Below are 22,345 nucleotides of genomic sequence, written 5' to 3'. Positions count from 1 at the left end.
CCGCCAGCCCCCCGGCCTGCCCGCCGGCTCCCGCCCGCTGCCCTCAGGCTCCCCGCCGCCCCCTCAGGCACCTGCGCCCCTCGCAGCGCGCATGCGCCGCCGCGAAAGGCAGCCGCGCGGGAAGCGGGGAGCGGCAGGGCTGGCTCCGCCGCCGGCCAGCCGCGGCAAAGCACCAACCCCTCATCCCGTGACCATGGCAACCGTCAGCGCTCCCGCCCCGCCCTTCCCCGTCGTCACATCGCCCTAGGAGCCCGGCGGCCGCAAGCCCCGCCTGCCTCCCGCTCGGATTGGGCGCCTGCCCATAGCGCCATCTCGGCATAGCACCGCCGATTGGCCAGATGCCGCTGAGGCACGGGGCGCGCGGTACCCACAAGGAGGCGGAGGCGGTTGCTTCATTAGCATAGCCCCTCCCCTCAGCGGCCGGCAGCCCCCCCCCTACCCCCCCCCCCCCCCCAGTTGCGCTCGCGGGGTGCTCGCTGTGAGGCGCCGCCGGGGCCCGGGGCACCGGGCGGGAAACCGGGGCCGGGGCGGGGGGGGGGGGGGGAAGGAGGCAGCGCCGCGTCCTCCCTCCGTGAGGCGGCTGCGGGGGGCAGGTAGAGCAGGTAGAGCATCAGCCGCGCCCGCCCGGGGCGTGAGCCTTCCTCCGCCCGAGCCGCCCGCCTGGGCGCGTCACGGGCGGCCGGGGCGGCCCCCTGGCAGCGCCGTCGCCTCACTCAGGGGCCGTGGAGGCTCCGGCCGCATCGCCACCGAACGGAGGCGCGACCGTCCCGGCAGCTGAGGCGGGGCTGGGCACGGCGGAGGGGTGACCCCGGGAGGCGGTGGGGAGGGAAGCCGCCGGGCCGCGGCGGGGACCAGCTCCGGCTCCGCGAGCATCGCCTGTGGCGGCGTGCGTTTCCTTAAGGTGCGGTGGGGGAGATCGGCGATTTTTAAGACGGCGTTTTATATTGATTTTGGGGGGGCGTTTTTGGAACCTCTCTCTGGGCTCCTGTGGCAGCCCAGCGAGGGGAGGCTTGTTCCTCTACAGGGTTTGGTGGAGCTCCTTGTTTTTTCATTGCGATCTCCCTCCCTTTCATCGCAAAGGAAGTCTTTGCATTTCTGTACGTACATTTATTCGTAACTGGCGCAAAACCCCCTTTTGGGCAGCATCCGTCGACGGGAAAGCTTTGGAGGAAGCGACCAGGAGCAGTGACCAGTCACCTCACGATGTGGACCTTTCTGGGTATCGCCTCCTTCATCTACGTGTATAAAAAGTGTGGAGACCTCATGACTTACGCTAATAAGGAGGTGCTACTCTCCGTGTTAGTGTTTTTCTCCCTCGGCTTGCTGCTGTCATACAGGTACCATTTCAGGGGGCCCAAGCAGCAGCAGCAGCAGCGGAAGACCCAGCTGGGGATGCTCTCTGACGTTCTCTCAGCTTTACCACTTGTTGGCTTCTTCTGGGCCAAACCCACCCCAGGATCTCAACAAGTCGAACAGCCCAAATCCAGAAAGGTAGGTTCAGTTCAGACGTGCCATGTGGGGTGCAGTGTCCTCCTGCTGTTCCCTCTGGCCGCTGACCCTCTGCCCTGGTGAGGGAAAGGAGCTAAGAAAGGGTTGGAGAGGGTTTGTCTTTAGATGCTGGATGTCTGATTTGTCATATGTTCTGTTAGTTTTGGATGGCAAAAGAGACAGTGAAACTTATTTGAGTGATAGACCAGGGGGTTTGTAGAGTCAAATCAAATGTAAGTGTTTGAAGAAATATTTGTAGTAAAGGATTATTAAACTAGCAGAAAAATATCTTCAGTTGCCAGTCTGTTGTAGAGATGAAGGACTGGAGCATCTGTCCTATGAGGAAAGGCTAAGAGAGCTGGGACCATTCAGCCTGGAGAAGAGAAGGCTCAGGAGGATCTCATCAATGTATATAAATACCTGAAGGGAGGGTGCAAAGAGGATGGAGCCAGGCTCTTTTCAGCGCTGCCCAGTGACAGGACCAGAGGCAACAGGCACAAAGTGAAACATGGCAGGTTTGATCTGAACATCAGGAAACACTTTTTTACTGTGAGGGTCACCAAGCACTGGAACATGTTGCCTGGAGAGGTGGCAGTGTCCATCCTTAGAGGTATTCAAAACCCAGGTGGACATGGTCCAGGCCACTCTGCTCTGACCCTGCTTGAACCAAGAGGGCTTTGGACCAGATCACCTCCAGAGGTCCTTTCCAGCCCCAGCCATTCTGTGGCTCTGTGATCAGCTTCCTAATATTTATGGATAAAACACATTTGTCTAGACAACTGCAGATAGAGTTATTTGGAAATTATTCCTAAACTATTGCTTGTACAATAGCTACAGGAGCTGAACTCAGATAGTCTGTTCCGCTGAGCCCAGCATGAGAGTTGCTGTGAGACAGTGGAGAGAGCTGTAGTTCGTGGCTGTAGATTAGCTGGAGTCCTGGCATCCAAGACTACCGACTGGACATGCATATTCAGTACATCTGTGGGTTGGCACTCTTTGGCTACTTTCCTGTGTACTTCTGGGCATTTTTGGCTGAGCACTGACCCCTTGCACAAAAGAACTTGAAACTATTTTTGGCCGCAAGTCGAAGGTTCTGGATTTTTTTTTTTTCTGGTAAAGCCTGCCTTTACCCCAATTTCTTCTATTATCTGAATTCAGACAGTTTTGCATTCTCTTCCTGTGTTGTAGATATAAACATGACACCATGCCACTAGAAGTTCTGGTGTCAGTGTTGTTCTGGGCATTTGTTTCTCTGATGCAATCGTATTTTTACCACTGTCAGCACTGCAGTGCTGAGGCATTTGTGAAAGAGTGAATTGGACTCAATTCTTCATTCTACCAGCTGGAGAAATGACTTGCAGGTTTGCAATGGAATTGCCCTTACAACTTTTTTTCACTTTGAAGTGTATGTGATTAGATGCTGTTGGGAAGGTACTATAACATAGCTGGTCTTCAGGTACCAGTTTGTATGTTAACTGATATGTAATCCGATGTATGTCAATTCTTAGCAGTTTTAAATGTAGGTGAATCGTAATTTTGCCAGTACTTTTGACTGTCTGGTGAGTTTTCATTTCAGGACCACTTCTCTGTAACATTTTACAAGTAGCTGCTTCTGCTGACACTTTTCCGTGCTGAGTATTACCACAAGTTGTTATTTTGGTAGGTAGGTTCACTTAGAGTAAAATTAAAGAGAAATACATTTTCCAGTGAATCTGATAACTTTTTCATTGCAAAGTGCTAAGGCTTCCGTGTGGCAGTGGCTCACTGGTATGAATGCACTGGTGTGTTACTTTATAGACCAAGAATATGGGACTGCCTTGGCTTACTGCCTTTTATAGGAACCTGACTTTCAGTCTCTCTGAGACTATGTTAGTGGTTTGTCTTTGATCAACAGGGCAGTTTTAAGCAAGTATCTTGACTTTCTTTGGGCAGTGTTGTTTTTTTCTTTTCTCTGCTTGTTGTGTTTTTGTTGCATTGTAGAGTACAACTGATTTCATTTAGGACAAAACTAAACTGGAAGATGCTCTCCAACTACTTATGTGCTCTCAGTCCCATGGGTCAAAGTAGAACTAGTCCAAAGTCAGCCCTCTGACAAGGTTATGGTACAGATACATCGACACACGTAACTTTGTTGGCTTTCTTTTCTAAAGGGTAAAAGAGAAGTAAACTTCCCAGATGTATATCTGACAGAGACTGCTCCAAATGCAACATTATCACCTCAATACAATCCAGAAATTATCATTGTGGGATCAGGCGTCCTTGGTTCTTCCTTGGCCGCAGTGCTCTCGAGGGATGGAAGAAAGGTGACTGTGATAGAGAGGGATCTGAAAGAACCTGACAGGATAGTTGGAGAATTGTTGCAACCTGGAGGTTTTAATGCACTTAAAGACTTGGGTCTTGAAGGTGAGTGCATTTCAAAATGTAAATATATCTATAACACAACAGTTACTACACTCAATTATGTTTTTAGAAAAAGAATGCCTACAGGGAAAATGAAGAAATACATTATCTATGCTTCATATTTGAATTGAAATTGCTTGTATATTTCCAGTCTGCCATTTTGAAAATACTCATCCTTCAACGTGTGTGTTTTCATTGAGAAAATTGGACTCTATGTAAAGAAATACTTTTCATACATAATTAAGCTTTCTTAAAGACTTCTTAAAACTCATCTATTGGCTTATATTTTGCAGATACAGTAGAAGGTATTGATTCACAAACAGTAAATGGTTACATAATTCATGACATGGAGAGCAACTCGGAAGTTGAAATTCCTTATCCAATGTCTGAGGATGGCCGTGTGGCAAGTGGAAGATCTTTTCATCATGGCCAGTTCATCATGGGTCTCCGAAGGGCAGCTATGGCAGAGCCCAAGTGAGTCACCTTGTGAACAGCACAGTTGGGACCCAGAGGTTCAAAAGCACTGTTCCCAGCATCCGTGAGATTTCTTAACCATTTCACTCTGTCCCAGCACATAAGGCTCCAATGAACAAGACTGAAAGAAAGTAACAGCTATAGTTACTCGTTCTGTTTTCTGTAGACATGTTCATGCGTTGTGTATACATCATATGTTACCCTTTGGGACAAGTTAATCTTTAAACTATGGGAACAGAGGCTTTAAATATGAGGCAAGCTACTGGCCCATCCATCTGAGAGAACAGTTGAAGGGTAAAAGGCTGGTTCTCTTCTGCTGATTCTTGGGTTTGGCATTTTACCAGAAGAAGCGACCTCTTCTCAGTGAGCAAAGCATAGAAGTGCTTTGGTCAAAAAACGACTGGCAAATCTGGTATCATTTCTTAGAGTCATAGAATGGTTTGGGTTGGAAGGGACCTTTAAAGGTCACCTAGTCCAACCCTCCTGCAGTGAGCAGGGACGTATATTTCTTCCACTGATGTTACATGTGATGCCAGAAATCAAGCTTCTTTTACATTTGCATGTTGTTCTGTTTTTTCTGATAACAAGAAGTGAAGCAAAATAACTAGAAAGGAGCACTAAATGGAATTGGCTCTTTCCAGTTATTAAATTCTGTTTTTCAGAATCTTGACGACACCTCTTCCTAATGAAATAAAAATTAGTGTTTGGTATTCCCTCTTTAACTGATTTCTTTCTTTTATACAAGAGATGAGAAGGAAACTTTTCTTGAAACAGAATAGATTCTAGGTGCTGTTTTCTGTGGGGTGTTTTGTTGTTTTGTCTTTTTTTTCCCCTAAATAGTGCTTTGAAGGGACGCTTGGCATTACCATCTTTGTACCTTACATGTCTATTCTGAACTGGAAAATTGCTTTCTCCTATCATATCTGTTATATCATATAAACTACTAAAAGTAGCACTAAAAGATAGCAGCTCTGGAGTACAGTTAAAATTAGTGACAACTGTGTTTACTAACTATAAAAGCTAAAGCCTTCTTGTTGAGGCTTTGAGTTCAGTGAAATCTGGGCACTTGTTTGCTCAACTTATGGGGCAAACTCCAGTAGCTGTACACAGTCTTTGAAGCAGAAACTTAGAAAAGCTAATGTTTGAGACTTGAATTCAATTCTTTCCCTTTTTCACACTGTCTTTAATGTTCATGTTGTGTAGGTTTGCTTTTCATTTTAATTGTAGCATAGAAAACTGCATGTTAAATTAGGTGCGGGAGAGATCAAGAACTCTTCATAGTGCCATGAAGCTTTGTTTTTCATCTGAAAGCTTGTGAAAATATAGGGGATAATTATTACTGATTAATATATCCTCTTTAAAAGTATTAGTCAATATGAATTTATTTCAGATGAGTAAAATTAATTTTGCAGAGGAAAGAGGTAGGGCATCATTAGTTAATTATTTTTATAGTGGGTGAGAACCAGAAAAAGAAGTGAGTACTTACTTAGGTAACTGAAATGACAACTATAAAAGAAATTTAAAGCCGATAGGGTCCACAGAACTCTGATTCACCTGCTATTAACCTGACATGTTGCTGCACTCCCTTGCTGTTGAAGTTTCTGTTAGTGTGCTTATGCATAACCATTCAGATTTTGATACAGCCAACCTGCCTGTTGCCTGGTAAATTAAGCCAGTCACGATCTGCTCTGAAATTTCTGTGCTGGCTAACATGTCGAAAAGACATGAATTCAATTGCTCGTGTTCCCTCTGAGAGGCTAAAATACCAAACTGTTTTATTCTCACCTTTAGCTCATTTTTCCAAGTTGTGGAATTCCATCTGGATATGAAAATATTTGTGAGGGGGAGAGAGTGTCCATTTCGACCTGCTAAGTCTGAACTGCTGGGATCAGATTTAAGAGCTCAGACACAACAAGGAAATTTAAAGAACAGAGATATAATTTGTGAACCCCAAATAGCTCTGGTTGGGTGGTAGAAGTAAGGGATGCTCAGTTCAAACTCCAAATGTAAGCATTAGCAGAACTTTAAAATCATAAATAGCAAAAAAAAAAAAAAAAAAAAAAAAAAGAGTTGTATCCTGAATTCCTGAGGTGAAAAGCTAGATGTATCTGTCCTAAACAGGTTAGATTATTTTGGACTACTCTGAGAATTAGGTGCTTCACTTTTATCTAGTATACATGTTCAGTGTCAAAGTGCTACGTCGGATCTTGCTGCTAAATTCTGCTTGGAGTTAGGTTTCACCCGCTCTGTCAGCGTTTCCCACCATTTAGCAGGGATGACTCAGTCAGCTGCCTCATTTCTGACCATTATTAGGTGTCAGACTCCTCTCTGCGTCTCTCACATGGCCATGGAGCACCTGAAGCACAACTGGGGATTCTGCTAAGTGGTAAGGTGTTCAAGATAAGCACTATGGTTTCAGAATATTTTCAGGTATCAAACCAAATGGTAGTGTTGAACTGAAATTAATGACAAGAACTTTTTGACATTTAATGTGGCTTCTGAAAGTGGTTGAGAACACATCTTTGTCTGTAAAATTTAAACAAAGTGTGTTGGCAGAGACAAGATTAGTGAAAATCTGGTTTTCCTTCTGTGTCTCGTGTCTTGAAATGTTGACATCATCAATCCTCTTCCATTATGTTCTAACCGCTCTATTTTATTTCAGTGCAAAATTCATTGAGGGGACTGTGTTACAATTGCTTGAGGAAGATGACTGTGTCGTGGGTGTTCAGTACAGGGACAAAGAAACTGGAGACACTAAGGTAAGATGGTTTTCTGTTACAATCTTTGTTAAACTATTGAGAAAACCAAGGGTTGGTTTATATAAATATATATGTATACACACACATAATTTTTTTAAAAAAACTCTATTTTGGAGCACTAGTACAGATAATGCAGTTATCAAGAAAGTGAGAGCTTTAATAAAGGGAGGTTACTTTCTAGTGGATACAGTCCTGGCATACGGGAATTCTTGTTATAACTTCTTGGTTATAACTGGAGAATTCAGTTCATTATTAATTTCAATATTCATATGTCTGGAGTTTAAAATCTCCAAAATAATAAAATATTAAGATTCATGCTTTGCCTGTGTGTAATGGTCTACATTTCCACATATACTTCCACTATTGACTGAGGTGTCTGAAAATAAGAAGATAGGTACCTATTCATAGAGATAGCTCTGTCCAGTCATTTCTTGGGTCACAGAAAGAGAATTCTGGCCTATTTTAATTGAATCACTGATTTGATTAATGTTCTTTGCCTCAACTAATGCTAAACTGCTGGCTAAATGCTGTGAAACTGTGTGAACTTACAATAATAAGTTTAGGAAAGACCAGTCTAGGTAGAACCTATGTGCTGAAGTTCTGGACATACTGCCTATTCTCTAGAAAAGCTAAATTTGTAATCTCCTTCTTTGTTGACTTCAAAATTCCTTTGCTACCTAATGTTACATAGCCATTGTGTTCAGATGTGCTCTGATGGGGAAGACAGGAATCTCCTGCCTACACACTGCTGCCCTCCATACAAGATTGAGAAAGTTCCTGAGTAGGTGGAAGATCCTGCTCTGAGCATTACTAACAAAATCTCTCATCTTTAGGTCATTTAGAAATGGAAATGGTGGTATAAAACCACAGGTAAGAGAGCCTTTTAAAAGTAGTTGCCCAAGATGTAGGAGAGCTAGCTGGTTTTAGACCCGCCTCAGGCAAATGGCATTTCAGACCATGTGATGGCAAGGTGGTCGAAGTAGGAACCTGTAAGAGAGCCGAGTGGAGACATCCTTGACCCCTCTTGAGGTTAGCTGGAGGAAAGGGGAGTTCCAAGTCCTGTTCCTTGGTCTGTCTTACATGTCATGTAAAATGAATAAAAACGTATTAGGAAATCCACTCTAATAGAATAAGCCATTGAATCACACATGGGTACTGGAAAGATGGGGAATCTGGAGAGGAGAAAGTTTTTTGGGAGGAGGGTGGTCGTCCGTTTCCCCCCCCCCCCCCCCCCCGATCTAATTGGCTTTATCATCCAGCCATATAGAAGGTTTGGTTTGGTTTGGTTTGGTTTGGTTTGTTTGGAGAGTGTAGGGGCATAGTGCATATTTTGCTTTGAGATTTGTTTTTAAGCTTTACATATTTGTGGATGTTGTTGTTGTAATTTTAAGCGTGACTTATTTGACCAGCAGTAGGGTGACCAGTGTTTTAGCTTGCATCTTTCCTGAGAGCATGGATGTTGTTCTTAAGGCTTTGAGTTCCCTATCTGTATAATGGTGATAAGCAAATTCATGTTTTGCTCTGAATGCTGAAGTTCTGTGGCTGGAAAGAGCTGTTTCATTTGCTGGCCTAGATCTCCTTTGATTCTAGAAATCTACTGTAAGAAATTTCCACTAAACATTTCTTGTAACTGTGTTTCCCTGCCTGTGAGTTTTTACAACTGGGAAACTACTTCAGGGAAAAAAAAACCAAAGCCAAAAACCAAGGCCTGTTTACATTCCTTAGCCTGCTTTCATAGAGAAAGGAGGCTGGTCTATGTTATGTGTCTGTGTTTTTCTGTTCTTTCCATCCCTCTTGTCTACCACATTACCTTTGAGATTTTTATTCTCTTAAATGAGGGTCAAATTAGCCAGTATGCTAAAAGTGAACATACTAAATTTATCAAAACCAGGCAACTGAATAGAGTAAAGGTCTTAGTATGTTGACTGTGGAAAAATTGTAGCATGAATGTTCAGATCATTAGACACCTGGGAACCCATATGGGCAGGTGACTTTGCTCTAATTGCAGGAATAATTAGAGCTTGCAGTCATCTGAGACAGGAATCCATAGGAAAGAGGTTTCATTATCTCTAGTCAGGAGCTCATTTCTAAAAGCTCAGACACCACAAACATATATTATTTTATTTAGCTCTACTCTCATGTGATTTTGTCCAACTTCCTTTCACACAGCAAAAGATGTAAGGATTGTGTGACACAAGTGACTGAATCCATTCCTATGCGCGCAAGAGCTGTTCGTAGAGGAACCCATTCACATACTGGCTCACCAGATGCTTCCATCCAATAATAAAATATTTTCCAGGAGTACTAATGAAACACAGCATGCTTTTTTTGCTTTGTTAGTTACATCCTAAAATCTTAAAAGGAAAACTGTTTCCATGCCAAATGTATGAGATTATTGAAGGCCAAGGACTAATGCTTGATATAAATTTATAGTCATTTGCGGTTAAATCATTGAATATACTGACATTGACAAAGCTGTAGGTAGAAGGAAACATCTGCCTCTAAATAATTTCTAGTATAATAATGTTATATTACTATAACAATAAAATGCTTAAAAATACATTTTAGTAATCAGAATAATTTGCTTATGTTAGAGAACAATGTTTGTGTTACAACATTAGGAATTTGTGCATACGTTCAGGCTGAACCTAATCAGTTTACTCAGATTTTATTTGGTATTTTGTCTATAGACACTATTTGTTCTTATAGTTCCTAACTATACTAGGAACTGCTCAGGGTTCACTGCTTGGTCTTTTAAAGAAGATCTTGGTATACTTACTCATTTCAGTTTGTTACACTTCGGTTTGTTTTCGTTTAGTTGCTTATGCATGGTTCTTTAATTGAAAATTTCTTCTTTGTTTTCTTTTTTCTCCTAAAGAGTATTATAGATTGAAGGGAGCAATTACTCTACTTTCTTGTCTTTTTTTTTAATCTAAGCTCCTACACGGTCCCTGTAACTATGTTATCTGAATGCATGTCTCAAAAAGCTGGAGTATATCGTTAGATCAACTTTTAGAGGAAATAGAGTTAAATATGAATATGAGGAAGGCAAAAAATACTGTATTTCTTAATACACATATTATAAATATGGTCTGTGATCCTCTTATATGTTTATTGTTTTGTAGAACATCTAACATACAATTGAAAATGAGAGCTTGCGAGTTGTTTCCCACTGTTCTGAAGTAAAATTGAAAATGTCATCTTTTTTTATTTTTTCTTTATGCTGCAGGAACTTCATGCACCACTTACTGTTGTAGCTGATGGACTTTTCTCCAAGTTTAGAAAAAACTTGGTCTCCAACAAAGTTACTGTTTCATCCCATTTTGTTGGCTGCATTTTGAAGGTAACTTTTATGTATAATACTATGTATGCCAGTACGCTACCACTTCTTAATGTGGGTCTGAATTTCACCGAATGTGTTGTTGTTCAGTATCTTTTCCAACAGAATCAGTTAGAACTATACTTTTAGATATTTATGCAGCTGTTCTGTCAGTATCTGTGTCCTTTTGAGGAGTGCTTGGAATTTTTGGTCTATGTTTTTAACTCTTAAATTATTGATGCATACTCCATCCCAGCTCTAGGATAGCTGAACTTGCTATGTCAGACTTAACATATTTCGTACAGTTACAGGTCAGATTTTCAACTCTTTAAACATTTTTAAGTAAGTGTGAGCCAGGTTTGGATTTGTGGTTTGTTTGGGTTTTTTTAAGTGGATATTGTTGTTAAAAATTAGATTTCTGGTTTAAGTGTGGAGTACAGTGTTAATCTTAAGCATATAGCTGAACAAGGGAGGGTTTAAAAAAAAATAGATTAGGATTCAACATAGCTAATTTAAACTAAGCACTGGACTCAGTAGGCCAGTTCATAGGAAATAATTTTTCTCTTTTTTTTTTTTTTTAAGAAAAAAAGTTTCAGCATTTCATATAAGGTAGTGCTATGTGTGCTATTAGTGCTGTATTTTACATAGCACTAATCTCTGGATTAGAAGTAGGCACTATTGTAAAGCTGGAACCCAATCTGTAAAATTGTTTCCCAGGATATAGGTTCTTTGACTGGTTTGTGTTAAGATATCGGTAGCTAAGATGGTGACACCATTTTTTCACAATACTTATGGTACTTGTTCAGGGAGCAGAAATCTTGAGTTTTAGATTATCCCAGCAGCTGCGGGTCAAACCACGTACGTTTTATACTCCAGAAGAAAACCCAAACTATGCTCCTGCCTGAAGGTGGGGTACCTTGTAACAAAGGTACATATATACCTTCAGGACCTATAAACTTCAGGAGAGAAAGTAGGTGTCCTGGTTTCAGCTGCGATAGAGTTAATTGTCTTCCTAGTAGCTGGTACCGTGCTATGTTTTGATTTCAGTATGAGAAGAATGTTGATAACACACTGATGTTTTCAGTAGTATTTAGTCTAAAGTCAAGGATTTTTCAGCTTCTCATGCCCAGCCAGTGAGAAAGCTGGAGGGGCACAAGAAGTTGGCACAGGACACAGCCAGGGCAGCTGACCCAAACTGGCCAACAGGGTATTCCATACCATGTGATGTCACATCTAGTATAGGAACTGGGGGGGAGTGGGGGCGGGGGATCGCTGCTCGGGGACTAACTGGGCATCGATCGGCACGTGGTGAGCAATTGCACTGCACATCATTTGTACATTCCAATCCTTTTATTATTACTGTTCTCATTTTATTAGCGTTATCATTATTAGTTTCTTCTTTTCTGTTCTATTAAACTGTTCTTATCTCAACCCATGAGTTTTACATTTTTACCGATTTTCTCCCCCATCCCACTGGGTGGCGGGGGGAGTGAGTGAGCGGCTGCATGGTGCTTGGTTGCTGGCTGGGGTTAAACCACGACAGTGGGAATCTAGGTTGGTAGCTGAGTGGTTGGAGAACCCAGGTAGAAATCCTGGCTAAGTCTTTCCCTCTGTGGCTGCTGCATTAGCTATTGCACTAACAGCAAAAACAATTAAGGGAGAAAGAACCAAAACTACAGAATTTTCACTGCACTGGGAACACTGACTTGGAGGAATTTCAGTGCTTTTTGGGTCCCTAACCCAGTTACCACTGCCCAAGTGCCTCCTATTTCTCTACTTTTGGAAACTTAAGACCTAGTTAGGTAGGACCTTACGATTCTTCTTCAGTTGGTATCTCCATGTAGTTGTATACAGACTAGTGTATTTCTTTCCCTCCCACCACTTTCTTTATGAAAAGAAAACAAAATTATCTTACTGAAAGCTATTACATTAATTACATGACAGGTTTTCAATGGCATGTATTAAATATTCAAATGAAATGTGTAACAACATATATTCTAGTAAATATTAAAATGTATTGCCAAAAGAATTGTAACTACACTGAAGTTCAGAACTTTCTTTTTGAAAACACTTCTCTTGTTCATTGAAAGAGAAAAATAACACAAACTTAATATGATATGGGAATTTATCTCAAAGTATTTCAGAAAATTATTTTGTATATTTGAAGTTCAATATCCTTTCATTGATCAGTCTCAATCTTTCTCCTCCTTCTTTTCTTTTTAAGGATGCACCACAGTTTAAAGCTAATTATGCTGAACTTGTTTTAGCTAGAACTAGTCCAGTGCTAATCTATCAGATTTCTTCAACTGAGACTCGGGTCCTTGTTGATATTCGAGGGGAAATGCCAAAAAATTTAAAAGAATACATGATTGAAAATGTTCATCCACAACTACCTGGTAAGTCTAGAAAGATTTCTATCATAATTGTCACAATTAAGTGTGCCAAAAAAGGCACATTTCATTGAATCCATTGAACTGTGTGGGCTTTTTCCATGTGCACAGTTACTGTTTCAGTAACCATTCACCCGTCTTTGATTCCACATCACATAGCAGTTTGTTCAGCTCACATCTGTGAGGTTAGCAATTCAGAAGGATTATATCTATAAGAAGAGGTTAAAATGGGTTGTGTGCAAATTATTTTAGACTCTAAGTAGTGTAACTAAAATACTTCGTTATTGCAGATCACTTAAAGGAACCATTCTTAATAGCAGTTCAGAATGATCGTTTAAGGACTATGCCAGCCAGCTTCTTGCCTCCTTCAGCTGTAAACAAAAAAGGTGTGTATTATGAAATAAAAGGAGGGAAAAAGGCATTATAAACTTCTTCTGGGACTTAGGGCTTTATTGTCATAGATGTATATTTGTTGTTCAATACAACTGTCTCATAATTCTTCTATGAAAAATAATATTTTGAAAATGTGTACCTTGGGCATAGTTTAACTAGAATGTTTATATTGACACCGGACTTCAAATCAGTGCCTGCTTTATTTTTAAGTTTAAATCACTCAGTTGCTCAAGCTTATACAAGTGTAGTCTTTTTAGGGAAAACTTGATCAACAAAGGAAAGAAATTACTTTAAAAAGTGTGTGTGTGTGTGTGTGTTTGTGTTCTTTGATGCACACACATGCATACCTATAGGGGAAAGAAATATTTTGACCTTGATCATCTTAAAACCTTTTTAAGCCTCTTAATTTAAAGACATCCTTTTTTTTTTTTTTTTTTCACTTTCTTTTTTCTGTTTAAATTTCTAGTTGTCAGTCATCTTATTTTCTGGTGGGAATGAATTCTTAGTAGTTTGACTTTTAAAAAAACAGACGGTTTGAGTTCTAAGATTATGTAATGGTCATGCAGTATCCCTTTAATTTTTTTCTTCTACCTAGGTGTTCTTCTTTTAGGTGATGCATATAATATAAGACACCCTCTAACTGGTGGAGGAATGAGTGTTATTTTAAACGATGTTAAAATATGGAGAAGTTTGCTCCAGGATATTCCAGACCTTTATGAAGATTCTGATGTTCTTAAGGTGCAGCTTTATTTTGGACTTATTTTAGGCAACTTTTGCCGCAATTTAATGACACACTTTTAAGTTTATGCAACTCAGGGACATGTAAGTTATTAGTGAGTGTGGTGGGTTGACCCTGGCTGGATGCCAGGTGCCCACCAAAGCCGTTCTATAACACTCCACCCCCCTCCCCTCAGCTGGACAGGAGAAAGAAAATATTACAAAGGGCTCGTGGGTCGAGATAAGGACAGGAGATCACTCACCAATTACTGTCACAGGCAAAACAGACTCAACTTGGGAAAATTAACTCAATTTATTACCAATCAACCAGAGTAGGGTAAGGAGAAATAAAACCAAATCTCAAAACACCTTCCCTCCACCCCTCCCTTCTTCCCGGGCACAACTTCACTCCTGGATTCTCTACCTACTCCGCACAGCGGTGCAGGGGGACAGGAAATGGGGTTTACGGTCAGTTCATCACACGTTATCTCTGCCACTTCATCCTCTTCAGGGGCAGGACTCATCACACTCTTCCCCTGCTCCAGCGTGGGGTCCCTCCCATGGGAGACAGTCTTCCATGAACTTCTCCAACATGAGTGCTTCCCACGGGCTGCAGTTCTTCACAAACTGCTCCAGCGTGGGTCCCTTCCATGGGGTGCAGTCCTTCAGGAGCACACTGCTCCAGTGTGAGTCCCCCACGGGGTCACAAGTCCTGCCAGAAAACCTGCTCTGTGGGCCCCTCTCTCCATGGGGCCACAGGTCCTGCCAGGAGCCTGCTCCAGCACAGGCTTCCCACGGGGTCACAGCCTCCTTCGGGCACCCACCTGCTCTGGCGTGGGGTCCTCCCCGGGCTGCAGGTGGATATCTGCTCCACCGTGGACCTCCCTGGGCTGCAGGGGGACAGCCTGCCTCACCATGGTCTTCCTCATGGGCTGCAGGGGAATCTCTGCTCCGGTGCCTGGAGCATCTCCTCCCCCTCCTTCTTCACTGACCTGGGTGTCTGCAGGGTTGTTTCTCTTACATGTTCTCACTCCTCTCTCCGGCTGCCATTTCTGTGTGTCCTGCAACTTTTTTTCCTTCTTAAATGTGTTATCACAGAGGCGCTACCACTATCGCTGATTGGCTCGGCCTTGGCCGGTGGCGGGTCCGTCTTGGAGCCGGCTGGTATTGGCTCTGTCGGACATAGGGGAAATGTCCAGCAGCTTTTCACTGAAGCCACCCCTGTAACCCCCTCCGCTACCAAAACCTTGCCACACAAAGCCAGTACAGTGAGGCACAGCAGTTTTCAAAGCTTTGGATAGATAAATCATGCATTAGGCATTCATCACTACGTGGAACTGTGATTTGTGAGTGCTATGGCTGTGTGGCAAAAGGCAGATTCAAAACTGTGCTTAATGGCCTGTCGTGCTTTGCTTAAGGAGACTGGTGTGCTGTGTCTAGTCAGCATGCTTTGCTAGTATAACCTGATATTCCCATATTAGCAGTGTATTTGTAACATAGATTGATTTTAAATGGGGTGGGGTTGGACCATTACACTTGTGTGAGTGGTACTTAGAGAATAATGAGCATGTGTACCAAGTTTTTCAAGAAGCATCTCAATGCTCCCCTAGCCTCCTGACTGCTGCATTAATCTTACAGTGGTAAGTTAGAAGACATCCTTTCCTAGGAATCAGCACCATTGGTGTTGATGCTAGGCTTATTTTTTCAGTGAGATTTAGACCCAAAATTCTGATGAGTGGATAAGATTTCTTATTTATCTGTTTACAGCTTTTAATTGAGTTAGGCATATTGTCTTGGCTAAATTACAGCTAGAATAATTATAGACTACAAGTAAATGATTCAAAAAGTGTATTTGAAAATTGAGAAGCACTTAGAGGGACCCTGAATGTCAGGACAGTACAGGACTTACCTGATGAAATGCAGATGCTCGTATCTCAGCTAGTCACCTCAGACTTTCAGTTGTTTCCTACTTAGTCTCAGTCAACAGAGAGAACTAGGTGAGTGTTATCCTCCAAGTTTCTGACCTACCCCAGCCACCTACTGTAGAATGAGATGAAGCACACCCTGGAACTACCTTTTTTTCCTATATTTAGTGTAAGAGGAGTCTAGATAACTGGTTCGACAAGTTTCCAAAATTCTGTAATGACCTAGCTTGGAACCGATCTAGCATATCACTAAATCCACTCTACATTTTCGCATGAGTATGATGACTCTTACCACCTCTTTGGGAATCTTTTGAATGCTCTTCTGTATTTACTGACAGATATACTTTTTTTTTTTCCCTTTTTCAGGCAAAAAGAACATTTTACTGGTCAAGAAAAAAATCTCATTCTTTTGTAGTGAATGTTCTTGCCCAGGCACTTTATGAACTCTTTGCTGCCACAGATGGTAAATATATTTTAAAGATAACTTCTGACTAATTACATCTCAGTAAATAAATATGCCTGGGGAGGGGATGTGTATGTGTATGAGCATATGTCCATGTGTTTGTGTGTATATATGTATATATATGTGTGTGTATATATATTAAGAATATGTCAGTCAAAGGATTTTAATGAGTTAGCTTATGTTCTCTGCCTAGTTGTTTAGTAGTAGTGCTAGGTAAATGGAGTTTTAGCAACGTGAAGGCAAGTCTGGAGTTAGTATTAAAACACCAAAACCAAAGAAAAACCCCACAAATAAAGAAAAAAACAGAAAACACTTGTTCTTGTGTCAGTTAATTCAAGAATATGTAAATATTCTATAAGACTATCCTTTACGTAAAACTAGCTCAAAATCCAGCTGAATTTAACAGAACAACAGCTACCAAAGTCCTGGATTTAATATCACTGTTATGTATACTGAAAAAGTTTTTGGTATGTGTTGAATATATTTGTTGAGTCATTTTAATTCACTTTGTAGATTCCTTGCACCAGCTAAAGAAAGCCTGTTTCCATTACTTCAGGCTTGGTGGAAAATGCGTGTCGGGTCCTGTTGGATTGCTATCTGTGTAAGTTCAGTGCACTGGTAATAGTTAATGTGAACCGGGTCGAGCATTGATGACTCTCTGTGAGGATCTGCATTTTTCCCTATCAGTCAGCTCTGCACAGGGAGAAACTCTACATAAGCCTATATTTTCAGGATTATACTAAAGGTTGGAGTTTTATTAGAAGCTATGTCTTTAAATGTTGACTCTTTTTCTTTTTTTCCTTTGTAAAAAATATCACTAAAAGCTGGAGAGAAGTTAATGTAGGTGGCATGGGAGTTTGAATGAGGTCGAGGGGTCCAGACTAGCAGAGGAGCTGGTGGAGACATTTCATGCTTGACAAGTTGAGAATAGTGAAGGATGAGGTCTCCCATAAAAGAGCATAAGGAACCGGGAAGTTGGTAACTATCAAGGTGTTTTGAATGACCCCTCAGAAACTAAATGCACAATAAATCATACTACTTTGAACATGTGAGAATGTGTGCATTTATCCTTCTCCCTTTTTGGAATGAGAGCTAAAACTGATAGAGCCTGTTGAGAATAATGCCCTGGGGGTTGATAAAGGCAGACACAGACTACTGGAAATTAACAGAAAGCAGCACTGTAGAAGGGAATACAGATTGTGTAGCAGCTCCGAGACAAGCGAGTTAGTATTTTTTAGTTGAGATGGCAGGACCAGAGCTGCCTAAATCAGAAGGGGGTGTGTAATCTTGAGTGGAGATCTCTAGTTGTAAAATGAAAATCTCTCGGTGCTTTCTGATTCCCTTTATTTACATGTTTTATCTATTTATTTTTAATACAGGTTATCTCCTAAACCAATGGTACTGATTGGCCACTTCTTTGCCGTGGCATTATACGCTGTTTATTTTTGCTTTAAGACCGAGTCATGGATCACCACGCCTCGAGCATTTTTCAGTAGTGGAGCTATTCTTTACCGGAGTTGCTCTATAATATTTCCACTTATTTACTCTGAAATGAAGTATTTAGTCTATTAAAATCCAGGGGGAAATGACTGGAGGAAGAAAACATGAAAATCGCGATGCCTTCAAAATCTTTGGACATGTACTATTTAATATTGTGTTTTCTTCTCTTCGAAATGTGATTTCCTTGATAAGGATTTGACTTAATTTTGGTTTTGTGGTTATATACATATATATTATATGTAAATTTTCTTTTCTTTAAAATTAAAGTTCAAAAAGGAGTTAGCTGTTTACAAGGACTATAATTAAGTGTTGACATGTGGTAGATAATTGCCAGTTTTGTCAGAATTTCATTCCTTGCTTTATCCATTGCCAAGTGCTCCACTAATATTAATAAACTGAAAAGTGAAAACTGTAAACCATAGGCTGCTATTATCCTTCATGCTTTTTTCTGTTCAGTAGTTCCATGGACTGTTTCTTTATTACTGTGAAATAGTAACATTCTTGATTTGGGTTATTTCATTAGGATTTGCCTCTGTTCTTTTTCAGTTGCAGCTAAGATACTAGTCTACTGACACTTAAAAGGACACTGTAAAGGATTTCAGATTTTGAAGTGCCACCAGGTCTTTAACTTCAGTCACTGTTGCAAGTGCCATGTTGCTCTTCTGAAATCATTCTTTGCACCAGAATTCATTTAAACAAGTAATAATCAAACCATAGTTATGTTGGCTACTGCATTGCACTCGGGTACCGAAAGCACATGTTTTTGAAACTTTCTTCCTATCTCACTTCCTTTTAAAAACTTAGGAGTTTTGTTTTGGTTCACTTGGGGTGTGTGCAATTGAAGTTTAACGCCGCCACAAACTGAAGCACAGCAACAAACCACATTCACTGAAACAAACTTAGTCCAGGCTACTTCCAGCAGACAGTAAAGTAATCCTTAGTACATCTTCTTAAAATTCATAAGTACCACAAAAGTGTCCTTTTAATACTTGGAGTATGTTTCTTTTCCTGTAGAAATTACTGCATGCCACTAAAGAGTTCCTGTCTTTTACTGTTGAACACTCTTCCTCTCAATGTTATCTTTATTAATATGCTTTCCTTTGTTCTTGTGTATTTTCATTTTTCCTTACCTTTCTTATGATTGCTTTGTGTATCTCTGTATGGCTCTCCTATTTTGGCTTGCCTAAACAATCACTTGCATCAGTGCAGCCAACAGGCTAGAGAGCAGTAACAGATTACCTTTTTCTGTACTGGTGAAACTTTGGCTATATCTTTTGAAAATACAGATTGCATAAGCTGTACATAAACGTACATTTTATGGTGGACTGTGAAAAAAATCTCTGGAGAGGCTTTTTTAGTATTTTATTTGGCAGGTATTTCAAATGACCTGTTCTTTTCCAGGAGCAAAAGTATGTATATTTTTCTAACCATATCACTTTTGATACCCTCTTGAAATTACATGCATCATGAATATGTCTATGTTTAAACTTTAGGGTAAAGTACTAATATTTTCAAAAATCATTATATATAGTAACTAAATGATACTCCTTTAAGGGTATACAAAGTTTGCAGAATTTATACAAGTGTTTTCAAAATTTGTGACAATTTTGAAAATGTTGATTAATTTTACATTTTCTATTTTTTTATATTATTTGCAGTCAGTCTCTTTAAAGTCAAGGATAAACAATCCTGAGCCAAATAAGCATCCTCAGCTAACTTAAATAAAAAGTTATGATATCCATAGATTTTTTTTGTTGTGTATCTCTGGTTAATGCGTTTTGTTAGGTCCTGATTTGTCAGGAAATACCAGTGTGCTTAAATTTACATATGTGTTTAAGCACTTTTTTCTGTTCTTTTCTTGAACTCAGTGCCTGGTTAAGTGTCTTGATGATCGGGGTAATGATCACTTGCTGGAAATTACTGTGGGGGAGAGAAAAATCTTGTGTGTACGTGTAAGGAAGAGCAACCTGAAAATATGACTCATGAAATGGTTACATGCCTTGTCCTCAGGACAAGATGAAGGACTTACTGGGAAGTATCGAACAAAGTGGGATCATTTGGACACAGGGCAGCACAGGGTGTGGGCTTTGAACTGAAATTACTGGTGAGTTGGTCTTGGGTAGTGTCTGACAGCATTGGCTGGGCTCCGGCTCCAGCTGGTCAGTGGCACGCAGCAGCGCTTTGCCCTGGTGAAGAAAAGTCACAGGGCAGAATTTCAAGCTGTGTTCCGTAGTCCCTGGCTGTGGTGTTTTTCTCACGGACACGGAGGTTGGGGGGTGTGTGGGGGAAGTAATGAAAGAAGCAGTTCTTGAGCCAAACGAGAGTAGGAAGAGTAAAGCTGGCAGTGAGTGGGCAATGTCTATAGGTAAAATGGAATCTAACTTTGCTAGCCAAAGTATGCAGCAGACAGTCTGTAAGAGTCCTGGTTTTCATTTTCTACACCTGTATGCAGCAGAGGGAAGTGATACGCCAGGGAAGATGTGTCAGGCATGATGCAGAATCTGAGAGGAACACAGTGCACACGCAGACAACTCACAAGTTGCATCAAATATATATCTGCAAACTCTAAAGAGGTTAGTTCTAAGGATTTTCACATGGCAAAACTTAGTGCCACCCTGTACCCTTAGCAGTGCACTCTGATAAGTGTTGCGGGCACGAGGCGCACATCGTGTATATGTGGTTATCCCTGTATTCCAGGACCAGCGACAGCTACAGCTAACTGAGAGAGCAGAAGGAACAAGAGCAGCAGCAATACACAGTGATGAGATTGTAGCTCGTACATGGTGCAGGAGTATGAAAACTTCCTAGTGGTGGGGAGGAAAGAGGAAACGGTGGTCGCCTTCTCTGCTAGCCTGGAGGCTTGTTCATAGGTGGGGAGTCGGTTCATGCATGTAGGTGTCACATTTCTTGGGAGCTCGTTTGAGAAAGTTGTATCATGTAGGTTGAGTGTTCTTGGTCTTCTGTCTTCAGGGGTTTGGTTTGGTTTGTTTTGAACAAGCCCTTTACTGGAAAATATATGGGGCAATGAGAGGGGTTTTTTATTACAGCTTTGAAATGCCTGCTAGTGCAGGCATGCAGTGTTGGATTTCTTGTGAGGACTGATACCTGTTTGGGCTGTGTGTGTGTTTAGTGTTTCCTCTAGCTCCAATGCAAGCAAGTAAAAGGCAGAGTGGTGGTAGTTTTCTTCCCACCTTCACTTTAATCATCTGGAACAAAGAGAAGGCACTTGATTAGTCCCAGATTAGCTGATGGATTTTGTAGTTGACTGTGTTTCTGAGACAGTGGTAGTATAATGTAATGTTAGAAATCTCAAGCATAATTACAGTGCTTCTCTGGGGAAGTGTATGAATAGAGGCTTAAATAGTCTGTTCTGCAACTGAAGAAAAGAGGAGCACATCATTTTCTGCAGATGTAAATGATTTGTTAGTGATGTCTGAATAGCACTTTACACTTAGAACTATCACACTGATATCTGCAGTATGCTCAGGGAAAAAACAACAATCGATAACAAGGAACACATGCTATTCCTCATTTGTATTGCCCCAGCTCTGTTTCAGTCAAACAATGATTTGGTTCTGAAGAACCACATTTGAGTTTTGTTGTAATCCAGCTGTTCCAAATTACGTGCAACATCAGTGCTGTTACTAGGGTTTCTGAACATCTGTGGAAATCTGAAAAAAGGGGGATGATTAAAACAGATTGCTCCTTCCCTGATAATGCCAGTTTCTGGGCTGTCTTCCCCACTCGTGCTCGTGTCATACACCTGGTCTCTGCCTTCTACCACTCAGTTTTCTGGTCCTTGCTCTGCGTTTGCAGCCAGAAGCATGCTGCAACATAGGACTCAGCTGCTGCACTGCAGAAAGTTTGGATAGATAGGAAAGGTGTGATGAGCAGTGTGCTGCCTGTACTGGTTACCCATGTGGAAGCCGTGACCTGTTCTACTTCAAAGGCTGCTCACATCTCCTAAAACCTACACGATGGTATTTACTGTAATACTGTTGATGCACACAGGTGGTTTTGTGTCAGTATGGCAGTAATTTATGGTTGGCTCACAGTGCTTGCACATATTGCTCTCTGGAACCAGCTTGTGTATTCTGGACAAAAGCAAAATCCATTCAATCCAGAATAAATATGGGCGGTTGATAAATTATGCATCCTGAAATTCTGGCTTGCTCAGCATGACATTACTACATGGAAAATAGCATCAGCAGTTCCTAAATTGTTCCCTGTGGAGCTCCAAAGAGCTGCGCAAGCTCCTGTGCTGTGCATAGTGAACAGTAGCGTGACAGAGTTTGCTGAGATAAAGTTATTCAAGGTACTGAAAATAAAAGCTGATGGGGTATTTTAAATAGTAACTGAAATCCACTGTTACTATAAGCAAAGTAACATAAATAGGAAAAATAATCCTGATGGTGGAACCCAGCTGTGAGTGTCCTGGAATCACCATGACTGGTCCTCTCCAAACTTCCACCCAGTTCACAGCAGCAGTCAAAAAGGTAAACAGGATGTTGCAAGTT

The 22,345-nt window shown here is 41.3% G+C and overlaps 1 protein-coding gene across 2 annotated transcripts; it reads left to right on the top strand.

Moving 5' to 3' along the window:
• Nucleotides 1-478: 478 nt before the first annotated feature.
• Nucleotides 479-18,244, top strand: SQLE (squalene epoxidase). 2 transcript variants are annotated; one of them, XM_030012664.2, is made up of 12 exons: nt 479-901; nt 1,025-1,491; nt 3,639-3,891; nt 4,182-4,362; nt 7,025-7,121; nt 10,351-10,464; nt 12,665-12,836; nt 13,121-13,216; nt 13,819-13,961; nt 16,232-16,328; nt 16,842-16,929; nt 17,708-18,244. In XM_030012664.2, the coding sequence occupies exons 2-12, from the start codon at nt 1,204-1,206 to the stop codon at nt 17,898-17,900; spliced, it is 1,722 nt and encodes a 573-aa protein (XP_029868524.1). In that variant the 5' UTR covers nt 479-901; nt 1,025-1,203; the 3' UTR covers nt 17,901-18,244. The 2 variants fall into 2 exon arrangements, with proteins under 2 accessions (XP_029868524.1, XP_029868523.1); XM_030012663.2 differs by having other exon boundaries at nt 479-1,491.
• The last annotated feature ends 4,101 nt before the right edge of the window (nt 18,245-22,345 follow it).

Source organism: Aquila chrysaetos, chromosome 4 (genome assembly GCF_900496995.4).
Source record: "Aquila chrysaetos chrysaetos chromosome 4, bAquChr1.4, whole genome shotgun sequence".
Classification (NCBI taxonomy): Eukaryota; Metazoa; Chordata; class Aves; order Accipitriformes; family Accipitridae; genus Aquila; species Aquila chrysaetos.
Note: the sequence above shows the minus strand (reverse complement) of the source record. Positions and strands in the feature narration are given on the sequence as shown.